The 12543-nt window shown below is 43.1% G+C and overlaps 2 protein-coding genes across 2 annotated transcripts in view; one reads left to right on the forward strand and one right to left on the reverse strand.

The window, feature by feature from the left end:
• The window catches only part of mbtps1 (membrane-bound transcription factor peptidase, site 1), a 252276-nt gene that overhangs the window by 129840 nt on the left and 109893 nt on the right, over positions 1-12543 (forward strand). The gene's annotated exons all lie outside the window — the stretch shown is intronic.
• The window catches only part of LOC132851104 (hydrocephalus-inducing protein homolog), a 75346-nt gene that overhangs the window by 13287 nt on the left and 49516 nt on the right, over positions 1-12543 (reverse strand). The window contains 13 exon segments of the mRNA XM_060877739.1: positions 1133-1507; positions 1707-1939; positions 5795-5903; positions 5991-6186; positions 6895-7046; positions 7127-7356; positions 8151-8352; positions 8762-8879; positions 8968-9200; positions 9281-9449; positions 9565-9664; positions 9763-9862; positions 10056-10254. Coding sequence (XP_060733722.1) covers positions 1133-1507; positions 1707-1939; positions 5795-5903; positions 5991-6186; positions 6895-7046; positions 7127-7356; positions 8151-8352; positions 8762-8879; positions 8968-9200; positions 9281-9449; positions 9565-9664; positions 9763-9862; positions 10056-10254 — 2416 coding nt within the window.

Raw genomic sequence — 12543 nt, forward strand, 5'->3', positions numbered from 1 at the left:
GTGACAGATGTCATGCTTCTCCCTGTCATCTAAGTCATATGTTTTTTCTGGACAGGTTTTTTGGGCATTATGTCCTCCATATTTGAAGTGCAATTGACGCCATGCCCTCTGATCGCTATATTTGGTATTACCAATGAGTCAGTATCACTGAGCTCTGTACACAAAGATGTTTTAGCCTTCTCATCTTTGTTGGCCAGACGTTGTATACTTCTACACTGGAAGGCAATAAGATGTCCCTCCATCTCTCAGTGGTTTAAGGATCTGATGTTCTTTCTTAAGTTGGAGAAAATAAAATATACACTGAGGGGTTCTACTGATACCTTTTTTTGCAAGTGGCAACTTGTTATTTCTTACTTTAGGAGACTACAGGTGTTACCTGATTAGAGTTCTAATTCGGTCAATAATTGGACTGTATGCATAACCTTTTTTTCCGTTTCTTCAGTTGTTTTAACAGGGGGATGTGGGGTGTTTGTGCGTGTCTCACGGTGAAGACTTGAGAGCTCTGTCATATGTAACCTAAAAGACAAACATGCGCCTATCTGCTTTGGCAGACACAGAAGACACCTCATAATGTAGCTGCTCTCTCGCACTTTTACTAAGGTAAACATGCTTTCAATATGAGGCCAGAGGTGTGGGTTTTCCTCCTCGTTTGTGTCTGCATTGCCGACGGGTGATTCTGACATGTTTGTGTTGCTAACTAACCCGTCCCGCTGCTGAGATTGAGTATGGTAACGTGACAAGACTGCACAACTACGTTTGATTGGTGAAACAGTCACGTGGTAGAGCCTTAGCGGAAGTTTCTCTATCTGTCAAAATTAAACATTAAAATTGATGCGTAGAATACCAAAGAGGTAAAAAGAAAAGTAACGAGCTCATTGTAGCCTAATGTAGCGGAGTAAGAGTACAGTTTCTTCCTCACAAATCTACTCAAGTAAAAGTAAAAAGTATAGTGATTTAAAACTACTCCTAGAAGTATAATTTTTTCAAAAACGTACTCAAGTAAATGTAACGAAATAAATGTAACTTGTTACTACCCACCTCTCAGAATGAAAGACGCTTAATTTGGTATAAGGGTACACTTGACATTGCAGAAATCCTGACAACATGGTTTGTTTTCCCACCACCCTCTTACCTTTTTCTTGGCTGGTCTCTGAGGTGACAGCGGCTTTTCCACATCAACCCACTTGACAGTCCTGTGACGGTCATCCCAGTCTGGCACTTGGTCCACAGGCTGCTGGAAAGTTATCTGGCAGAGTTTACACTTCATCACCCATTCAGTCAGCACTATGGGCTGCTCTGAGTTGAAGCTTACTGTAACCTCCTTGGTGCATCTGGCATGGAGGTGGCCTATCTCAGGTGAGAAATACAGATGAGGCTCACCCTGAGGCCACTGAAAGCGCAGAACCTCTGAGTTGCTGTGATTGGTCATAGTGAAGGTCTTTTGGTAAAGCCGGCCTACATGACAGTCTCCGAAGTGCACAATATCACATATCGCTGTAGGAGGTGCACAGTAGAGAGAAAAGAAAGATGATGGAGACAAGGCATGTATTTTGCTTGTTCTTGGCTCAGAATGCTAACACTGCTAAAAAACCATCAATGTTTGCAGATTCTGTTTAAATCTGGTAGAACAAAGGTCTTTCAACATCCATAAATTATTCTATTGTAATCTTTGTAAAAAATGTAGAGACACAATGTCTTTACTGACCTTCTGTGCTGTTCTGGTCCTGAGGAACCTTGCTGCTGATATTGTCCAAAGATATGATGTCACGGTAGCCCTCTCCTAGGAGATGTATCAGTGTCTTTTCATATGGGTTGTCTTTTACAAACAGCTGCATGGTGGCCTCAAAAATTTGAGTGACCTCAGGATGAAACTCCACCTCAAACTCTGCTTGCTGTCCAGCCATTAGTGCCAGGGAGGCCAAATGATCCACCTGCCTTTCTACTGTAAAGAAAAAATTATATTTTAGTACATACTTTGAAGACAGTGTTTTAGTAAATGTCATGTTTTATTAGCTTTTTTTATTTGTTTGTTTTATTGACTTTTCTCATACTAACTGGATATATATACCAAGCACCAAGGAAATGAAAGCTGCTGTACTTCCCCTGACAAACCTGAAGGCTGCCACTGCATCAGATTTTGGTTTCTGATGTTTAACAGATACTCTACACACACTCTATAGTTCTTATCTTATCATGTAATGTTACCAATTGTTGATGCAAGAAAAAATACCACTTTGTCCACTTAATTTGTACACACAACTTTATGCAGTCACAAGATGTGGACTTTGGCCATGTGCTTTTTGTTTACGTTGTGTGTTCACGTGTCTGCCCAGCCCTTGTCTAATCCTTCCCGCCTCTGCACACGTTTCGCTTACATGTCTAATTGTCATTAATATTTAGCCATGCCTCAATCCTTGACTCTTATCATGTCTGGTTTTGTTTTTGGTCTTGTTTGGTTTTATTTAATAAATCTGTTTTTTAAGCTGTTTTTTGGTGTTCTGTTATTGGAAAAACACCATGTTCAAGCATAAGGGTGTCCATCAGTACACGTGGCACCAGGACACCCTAGGTCGGAGGTCGATGATCGACTTTGTGGTTGTTTCATCTGACCTCCGGCCGTATGTCTTGGACACTCGGGTAAAGAGAGGGGCGGAGCTGTCAACTGATCACGACCTGGTGGTGAGTTGGATCCGATGGCGGGGGAGGAAGTTGGACAGACTTGGCAGACCCAAACGTACTGTGAGGGTCTGCTGGGAACATTTGACAGAGTCTCTGGTCAGAGAGATCTTCAACTCCCACCTCTGGCAGAGCTTCAACCATATTCCGGGGGAGGCTGGAGATATTGAGTCCAAGTGGACCATGTTCTCTACTTCCATTGTCGACGCGGCCACTCGGAGCTGTAAGCTCTCAGGAACGTAAGGTCTCCTGTGCCTGTCGTGGCGCCAATCCCCGAAGCCGGTGGTGGACCCCGGAAGTAAGGGATGCCATCAAGCTGAAGAAGGAGTCCTATCGAGCCTGGTTGTCTCGGGGGACTCCGGAGGCAGCTGATAGGTACCAGAGGGCCAAGTGCACTATTGGTCGGCCTCGAAGAAATTCTGGCAAACCGTCTGACGCCTCAGGAGGGGGAAGCAGTGCCCTGCACACACTGTTTACAGTGGATGAGATCCGCCCTGAGTATCTCAAGTCTCTGGATGTTGTTGGGCTGTCTTGGTTGACATGTCTCTGCAACATCGTGTGGCGGCTTGGGACAGTGCCTCTGGACTGGCAGACTGGGGTGGTGGTCCCTCTGTTTAAGAAGGGGGACCGGAGGATGTGTTCCAACTACAGGGGGATCACACTCCTCAGCCTCCCCGGAAAAGTCTATGCCAGGGTACTGGAGAGGAGAATTCGGCTGATAGTCGAACCTCGGATTCAGGAGGAACAATGCGGTTTTCGTCCCGGTCATGGAACACTGGACCATCTCTATACCCTCGCCAGGTTGCTGGAGGGTTCTCATGGGAGTTTGCCCAAGCAGTCCACATGTGCTTTGTGGATCTGGAGAAGGCATTCGACTGTGTCCCTCGTGGCGACCTGTGGGGGGTGCTCTGGGAGTACGGGGTCCGCGGTCCTCTGCTAAGGTCTGTCCGGTCCCTATATGACCGGAGCAGGAGTTTGGTTCGCTTTGCGAACCCGGTGCATGTTGGACTCCGGCAGGGCTGCCCTTTGTCACCGGTCCTGTTCATTATTTATATGGTCAGGATTTCTAGGCGCAGTCGGGGGCCGGAGGGAGTCCGGTTTGGGGACCACAGGATTTCGTCTCTGCTTTTTGCAGATGATGTTGTCCTGTTGGCTTCATCAAATCAAGACCTTCAGCGTGCACTGGGACGGTTTGCAGCCTTTTGTGAAGCAGCGGGGATGAGAATCAGCACCTCCAAGTCCGAGGCCATGGTTCTCAGCTGGAAATGGGTGGCTTGCCCCCGTCAGGTTGGTGGAGAGCTATGATAACATGCATGATAACATGCTTTGGCCTCAAGTGGAAGAGTTTAAGTATCTTGGGGTCTTGTTCACGAGTGAGGGAAGGACGGAGTGGGAGATCGACAGGCGGATCGGTGTATCCTCTGCAGTGATGCGGTCGATATACCGGTCTGTTGTGGATCTGTTGTGGTCTGTTGTGGATAGTCAATCTACGTTCCTACCCTAACCTATGATCATGAGCTTTGGGTCATGACCGAAAGGACAAGATCCCGGATACAGGCGGCCTAAATGAGTTTCCTCCGTAGGGTGGCTGGGTTCTCCCTTAGAGATAGGGTGAGAAGCTCAGTCGCTCGGGAGGAGCTCAGAGTAGAGCCGCTGCTCCTCCACATCGAGAGAAGTCAGCTGAGGTGGCTCGGGCATCTGTTCCGGATGCCTCCTGGACGCCTCCCTGGGGAGGTGTTCCAGGCATGTCCAACCGGGAGGAGGCCCCGGGGAAGACCTAGGACACGCTGGAGGGACTATGTCTCTCGGCTGGCCTGGGAACGCCTTGGTATTCCCCCGGAAGAGGTGGAGGAAGTGTCTGGGGAGAGGGAAGTCTAGGCGTCCCTTGCTTAGACTGCTGACCCTGCGACCCGGTTCCGGATAAGCGGTAGAAAATGGATGGATGGATGGATGGATGGATGTTTTTTTAAGCTATCCTGCATTTGGGCCTGTTTTTATCCCCGCATCACTGATAGAAGGATTCCGCCACTTTAAGACCCAGCAGGATAGCATCTAGGCTGGCACTGGCTAATTGTGGGAGCATTTTTTGGATTATTCTTTTTGCCCTGTTAAACCCTGGACTTTATTTTTCTTTTGTTTTTTGGGTGACATCGATCAGTGTTTGTTCCGGTTGGGGATGCCTCTCTGCTTCATGTTTCCTGCGGAGGACACCACCTCACTATATATATTTTGTTTATTTATTTATTTATTTTTTGCCCCGTGGCAGAGGAGTTTTTCCTGCCCTCCCTCCCTTTCTGGTTCTTTGGACGTGGATCTGGCCGCGGCATGTCAGGGATTGTCACTCAGCACATCTGCTTGGCTGTGGACATCGCTCGGCGCTTCTGCTCGGCTGTGGACATTGCTCGGCGCTTCTGGTTGGCTGTGGACGTCGCTTGGCGCTTCTGCTTTGCTGTGGACATCGCTCGGCACTTCTACTTGGCTGTGGACATTGTTCAGCTGGCTGCACTGCCGTGTGTCTCGCTCCCCCCATTTGTCTCGCCATGTGCCTCACTTCCCCCACCTGCCTAGCCATGTGCCTCGCTCCCCCCACCTGCCTCGCCATGTGCCTAGCTGCCCCCTCCTGTATCTTGCCGGTTCCCCCGGATATGGTGACTGATACGGTATTGGCACTTTGGGAGCCGCGCCTCGAGGGGGGAGTACTGTCAGGATCTAGCCTGGACTTTGGCCATGTGTTTTTTGTTAATGTTCTGTGTTCACTTATGTGCCCCGCCCTTGTCTATTCCTTCCTGCCTCTGCACACCTATCACTTATGTGTCTAATTGTCATTAGTATTTAGCCATGCCATGTTGCATATGGCAGCGTGGAATCCTTGTCTCTTGTGATGTCTTTTGTCTTGTCTTTTGTTTCGTCTGTGCTTGGTTTTATTTATTAAATCTGTTTTTTAAGCTATCATACATTTGGGTCTGTTTTTATCCCCGCATTGCTGACATATTTTAAAGGTTATAAAATCATGTTTGAATAGTACTTAGAATGTATAGAATCTTATGTTCATTAATAGACTGAAGGTACAATTGTTTACAATTAAATCATCATTAAGCAATCAGGGTTCAAGACTGACCTGTTCCAGGTTCACTTTCTATGTTTGAAGAGGTGATGTAGCTGCATGCAGTGCCAGGAGCTGCCCTTAAAGCAAAGACTCCGATCTTGTCAAGCAGATCAATGCTAACCTACAAATGTCAAGACAGTAAATATATCTCTGTTGAGGTGAATTAATGCCCTACAACAAAAGTGTTGAAAGTATTCATTCCTCTTACCTGTGCAGGTACATTGCTAATGTTCTTGATGACCAGAGGGAGAATTTGTTTCTTGTCTACCAGAAGCCGCTTAAACTGCAGGACTGGCTGTCCATGTTTGCGTCTCTGAACTGGTTTTAGAATAGATATACAGGGCAAATTGCCCTCTCCCATCAAATCAAACACCAGCAACTTGCTCCTGCCCAAAGGAAACACACTAATAAAGATAAGGCAAAAAATACTGTCAATTCCTTGTGTCTGTACTAAGAGGGGATCTTGAGAGGTGGTGATGTAAACTAATTTTTGAGCCAATAGGCTTGTAACCAACTAAAATAGGAACATGCCAGTGCTAACCAAAAATTTAACCTTGTATAACCATGAAAGTAGAGCCAAGAGGCAAAAGTCAAAAAAAAGGTCAAAAACAACCTGAACATCATCTGTTATATGAGTACAATCAGCATACTCTAATTATATTTCTATGTATTATTATATTTCAACTTAATTTCAACAATAAAATGATTATCTTGTCAGAATTTACATATTTTACAATTATTACAATAATTATAATTCACAGCTTTTATAATTAGATCACAACATTTCCATAGTTTATCAAAACACCCACACAAACATGCCTAGAATTAATCAGGAGATCAACCTTAATGCTAATACAATTAAAATAAAGTGTTCATTTGCATGAATATGTTTAACTTTCCCTGCTTAAATACTGATGTAACACACAGAACCTGACAGAGCGAAATCTGTGAGTCTGGTACAAACCTGTTTTTCCAGCTTCTAGGCCAAGTGTGTGTGTGTGTGTGTGTATACACACACACATATATATATATATATATATATATATATATATATATATATATATATATAAGTGGGTGTATTTTCTGTAATAAATATATATGTATACTCTTACCCAGTTGGCCCTTCTAGAGAGGCTTCAAAAACTCCAAGGTAGGTCTGCATGTTCTGGGGAGTGAAGGTAATTGTAGCAAAGGCATGTGAGTGACTGGGGATATTCATCCGTGTAGGGGTAAGCTCAAACACCTCAGAGCTCCGCATAAGCATCTGTAAGAGCCACATTCATCAATACAATCAGTCTTTAAACAGGGCATGTTTGCAGTAGCAGAAATTACACACAAACATACCTTGACAGCTTTAACCTGCAAACTAAGTTTACAGGGTATTTTGCCAGGGTTGGTAAGACGGAAGCGGGCTTTTGCTGACTGGCCGACTAACACATTGCTAAAGACAAACTTGTTCTCGTCCTGGATATAGATGCCCATAGCCTCCTGATACTGCTCACACTGTAGCATGCTACTGTTCTTGCACAATCTGTGTTCTTCAAAGATGGACGCAATATCTTCATGGGCTATTCCTATACAAAGAACAGACATATACTGCCAGTCAAACAATTTTAAATACTTCGATTTACCTGTCATTTATTACACATTAATCACTGTTTTTTGCCACTGACATACTAAAAGCTACAGAGGAAAATATTACACAAGTCTCAAATCTATTTGATGAAATAATTTATAGTGTACCTCAGTGTTAACTTAATCTACCACATTTTACCAAAAACAAAAATTTTGACAGGTCTCCCTGAAACAATACAGGAATACTCTGGATTGAAATATTAAACATGGAAGATGTTCATAAAACACTACAGTATATATCCAGTGTTACTATCAGCTATAAGACAAATATAGAGAATTTAAAGGAATTTTAAAGTCTTTTTAAAGGGACTGATCTTTTTTGTCTCTACCAGGATGTCAATTCCCCAACCACTGCACATATGGGCTCATTGTACAGTATATTTGATGGGTATGAAAAAAATGTAAATCCTATGCTATAGACTTAACAGTCACAGTGCTCCCAAACAATATCTGGCCATGATCTGACATGATCTTATTTTATGCTACAGAGGCATAATTTAGAAAGAATAAAATAGTCTTATTTTGTCATTGAAATGTCCCAAATTACATGGTAAATGGAGAAGACATGCTGTTTTGCTAATTTAAAAGATTTTTTTGTGGTTTTATCACATGTAAATTAAGGCTTGTGTGGTGAAAAATTTTTTTAAATTACTTTAATGAAAATCTCAAGCATTAATTAGCTTGACTATGTACTAGGTCCAAGCTAGTAAAAAGTTTTTAGGAAATTACAAACCTGGCATGCAGACCTCTGCTAGTAACCTGTAGAGGATGCCTCCTGGGCTGTCAGAAGGGTCTCGATCAGTGATGTCCAACACAAGGCACTCTTCCCAGCAGCCTAACTGCTCTGCCACACAGTCCACAGTTACCACCTGCTGAGCACCAGCTGAAAGGATGCCAAAGCATGGAGACAAGGAGAACAACCCCATAGGCAGTGTCTACATAATTGAGTCAAGACAAAAAAAGAAATAAAGTTACTTAATTTTTGGCATGAAATTCAATAAAATATTTTATACAGTAAAAATAAAAAAAATTGACATATTCCTGTTATAAATGCGGGTTTTTGTGATCATGAAATCATGTCAGTTTTTTCCCCATTTGTATTCAATAAAGCAACCAACAAAATTCAAGGGATATGAAGTCTATCGAAGTCTATCTGATCAAATGCTGAATGCTTTTTCACATGGTCTACTAAAAAATTAGACTCATACAAATTTGAAGACTAATGTTATTGGAAGTCTTGTCTAGTTTTAAATCAGTTTTTAATTAATTTTAACAAAGGTGAAACAACTAGACACCCACTGAAATATACTGAGAATAACAAGACATATAAAGTTTGTCTCTTACCTGAGAAGGTATGGTGTCCCTATTATTGTCCTTCTGAACAGAGTCAGACTGGCGTGGTTTCATGGCTGTGGATAATGGTCTTGCAGAGTTACTCTCTCTGGAAGTTCTCTTGCCTACTCTGTAAGAAATAAGACTTCCAATCAGAGACAAGCTCATTCATTAAGTAACATGATCAAATCTTGATATGTATGGATCAGTGTCTGTACCCTCTCTTTTGCTCAGATGCTGGGAGATCTTTAAACATTCTGGAGATGGTAAAACAGATTTCAAATTCACCCCTATTCTCCACAGTAATTGTCTGTGTCTTGCAGGAACCATAGACTACTGGACCAAAGTTGATGTTATTTGCAGGGTAGATGCTGTACTTAGAATAGACACACTGCACAGACACTTTGATGGGTATGATCTTAATGGTTTCATCAATATTTGGCTCAATGACCTAAAACAAACAAACACCAGTTATTTTTCACATGAAACAGAGACTGAACAAAAAACTATACTAAGGGATTTTCTTCTGACCTGGCATTGTAAAATTGGCTGTTGTCTAAGAGACGCCTCCTTGTTGTAGCAGAAGATTACTTGGACACATGTGGACCGGTCAGAGGGATGAAGAGTGCCTTTTTGAGGTGTAATTGTGAAGACTGAGTTGAGGTTAGGCATTTGAGGCTCCGTAGGCTCCAGGACAAACCTCAAACATCAGTAACATTTCACATTAGCCACTGAGCTTTTAATGGTATTTTTATTCCTTTAACAATTAAAACATACATTGGATGCTTATGTAGAGTATGTGGGTGTGAACATACTTGTAGGCAATATCATGTTTGCCCTTGTTTTTCAGATTAACAGATAACTTCACTTCTTCTGATACTTTGATTACGCCAAAGTCCAGACTGTTGTCCGTACCTAACATAATTGTTATCAAGACAAAATACAAGCAAATTGTTATTTATGGACAGATAAAAAAAAAAACTTGTTGGATATGGATGAGGGATTTAAACTACCTTTGGGTAAGGTAATTTCCAAGGCCACATCATAAGCTTCTGCCACAATATTAATGTTCTCAGTATGGACAACACCAAGAATATTCTCTACATCTGACACCTGGAAAACACACACACACACACACACACACACACACACACACTGTAAGGACAAAAATCAATTTCAACATCAAATTATACTGTTCTGATTATTCTTTCAAAACCAATACAAAAACTGAGTTACCATCTTAAAAATAATACTTTGTGATATGGAGATGTACGCTAACATTTGATTTATTGGTTAAGCACCTTACCTCCAATCTTATGGTCTTCTTCAGGCTAATAGGTTTTATGGCATGGAAATGCATGAGCAAGGAAAACTCAGAATGTGCCATGATGATGCCATGGTCCTGGAAAATGCTAAACTCCTCGCCCAGCCCCTCAAGGCCACTCAGCCACCAGGCAACTGGGAGATCAGTGGGATTGTGCAAGCGCAGAGTGCGCGTCTGTCTCCTGGAGGACCACAGCCATGGAAAAGTGAAGATATTATATTACCTTTACCAAAGGGTAATCATTCAACATTATTATGGCAACAAATCATAGTTGTTTATCACTAAATTAGCAAAAGTGAATATTTAAAAAGAATAACACATGCAACAAGCAAAGATGCAGGAAGTTAGACAGCCAGGGTCCCTAATTTTTTAGAATTCACTCAATGCAATGGCTAAAAAAAGAAAGAAAAAAGAAAGGAAAAAAATCTAAATCTAAAAAAGAAAATAATAATAATAATAATAATAATAATAATAATAATAATAATAGTAATAATAATAATAATAATAATTAAATTGTAAAATGTCAGAGATACAGTCCCGTCTGAAACTATTGGAATGGCCAATTTTTTCTATACACCAAAGTCCATTGGTTTTGAGATCAAAAGATGGATTTGAGACAAGGGATTAGGATTTCAGCTTTCCAGGGCTTTTACGACAGTCTCTTTCAGTTGTTGTGTGGTGTTCTTCCGTATAATATCCTCTTCGGGAGGTGAAATGCCTGCTTAACTTGGTTAAGTTGAGACAAGATAGACAAGATGGCCAAGATGACGGCGCGGCAGTAGCACGCAGCGGCCACTCCGGATTCAATATGGTGCTATTTACATTTTTTAAGGTTTTATTTACGGTTCTTAGCCCGACAATTGCTTGTACATGGACACCAGAGACAGCGGTGTTCATGTATACAACCACCAGGAACTAATAAAGTACAGAAATCGCGCAACAACCAACCTGCACGATGATGTACTGGATAGGCTTCGTGACCTCAGCTTGAAAGCGGTGCGCGAGGAAGCGGAAACGCAGTAAGCGGGCAGGTATCCGTGCTAGGCTAAAAACAAACCCTAGCCAGCCGGCTCTCCCGTCCATTCTTCTAGCCAATGTTTGCTCCCTGGACAATAAACTGGACTACATCCGACTCAAACGCTCTACACGGCGAGAGATTAGAAACTGCTGCGTGTTTGTTTTCACTGTGGCTCAGCGACAGAATTTCGGACGCCGCCATACAGCTGGACGGGCTAACTTCATTTAGAGCCGACAGAAATGCAGCTCTTTGCGGTAAGACTTGCGGTGGTGGTGTGTGTGTTTATATCCACACGGAATGGTGCAAGATCTCTGTGCTTTTTTCTACTTACTGCTCATCGTCAGTGGAGATTGTCACTGTTAGATGCAGGCCATTTTATTTACCACGGGAATTTACTACTGTTTACATTGTCAGAGTTTACATGTGGACTTTACTACGAGAGGTGAAAACACGCTGGATCTTGTTTACACAAACATTCTTGGCGCGTACCGTGTGGAGACCCGCCCACACCTCGACTACTCAGACCACATCTCTGTTATGCTAATTCCAGCATACAGACCACTCGCCAGATGCTCAAAACCGGTTCTGAAGCAGGTGAAAACCTGGCCAGCAGGAGCCACCTCTGCTCTTCAGGACTGCTTTGAGTGCACTGACTGGAACATCTTTGGCAACCAATGGCGACTCCGTCAACTTGGAGGAGTACATATTAAGTGACCAGTTACATCGGCAAGTGCATTGATGTCGTGACGGTCTCCAAGACCGTCACCACACCCTCCAACCAGAAGCCGTGGATGACTGCTAACATGCGTGCGCTGCTGAGGACTAGAGACCTCACGAACTACAAGACAGCTTCACCTGCTTGTGATAGCGACGCCTCCCTCAAAGAAGCACTGAAGGACTTCTACACTCGGTTTGAGGTGCAGAACAAGATGTGTTAACAGACATCTTCAATCTTGAGGCACATCAAGACCCAGTTACCACCCTCACTGGACCCCCTACAGTTTGTGCATATTCCAAACTGCTCCACAGATGATGCCATTGCCACAGCCCTCCATTTAGCCCTCACCCACCTGGATAATAAAGACACTTATGTACGAATGCTGTTCATAGACTTTAGTTCAGCATTCAATACAATCATCCCTCAGCACCTGATTGTGAAGCTGAGCCTGCTGGGACTAAACACCTCCCTCTGCAACTGGATCCTGGACTTCCTGACTGGGAGACCTCAGTCAGTCCGGATCAGGAACAGCATCTCCAGCACCACACTGAACACTGGAGCCCCTCAGGGCTGTGTGCTCAGTCCACTGCTGTTCACCTTGCTGACTCAGGTAATAGAAAATGTTGTGAATAACAAAAATGAACATTGAACATTCTGTACCAATACACTCACACACCCAAAACTAGGAACAGCAAAGATAACAAAGGGGAACGGAACTGTTTTCCAACTGAACA

Source organism: Tachysurus vachellii, chromosome 9, assembly GCF_030014155.1.
Source record: "Tachysurus vachellii isolate PV-2020 chromosome 9, HZAU_Pvac_v1, whole genome shotgun sequence".
In the NCBI taxonomy this organism is placed as follows: domain Eukaryota; kingdom Metazoa; phylum Chordata; class Actinopteri; order Siluriformes; family Bagridae; genus Tachysurus; species Tachysurus vachellii.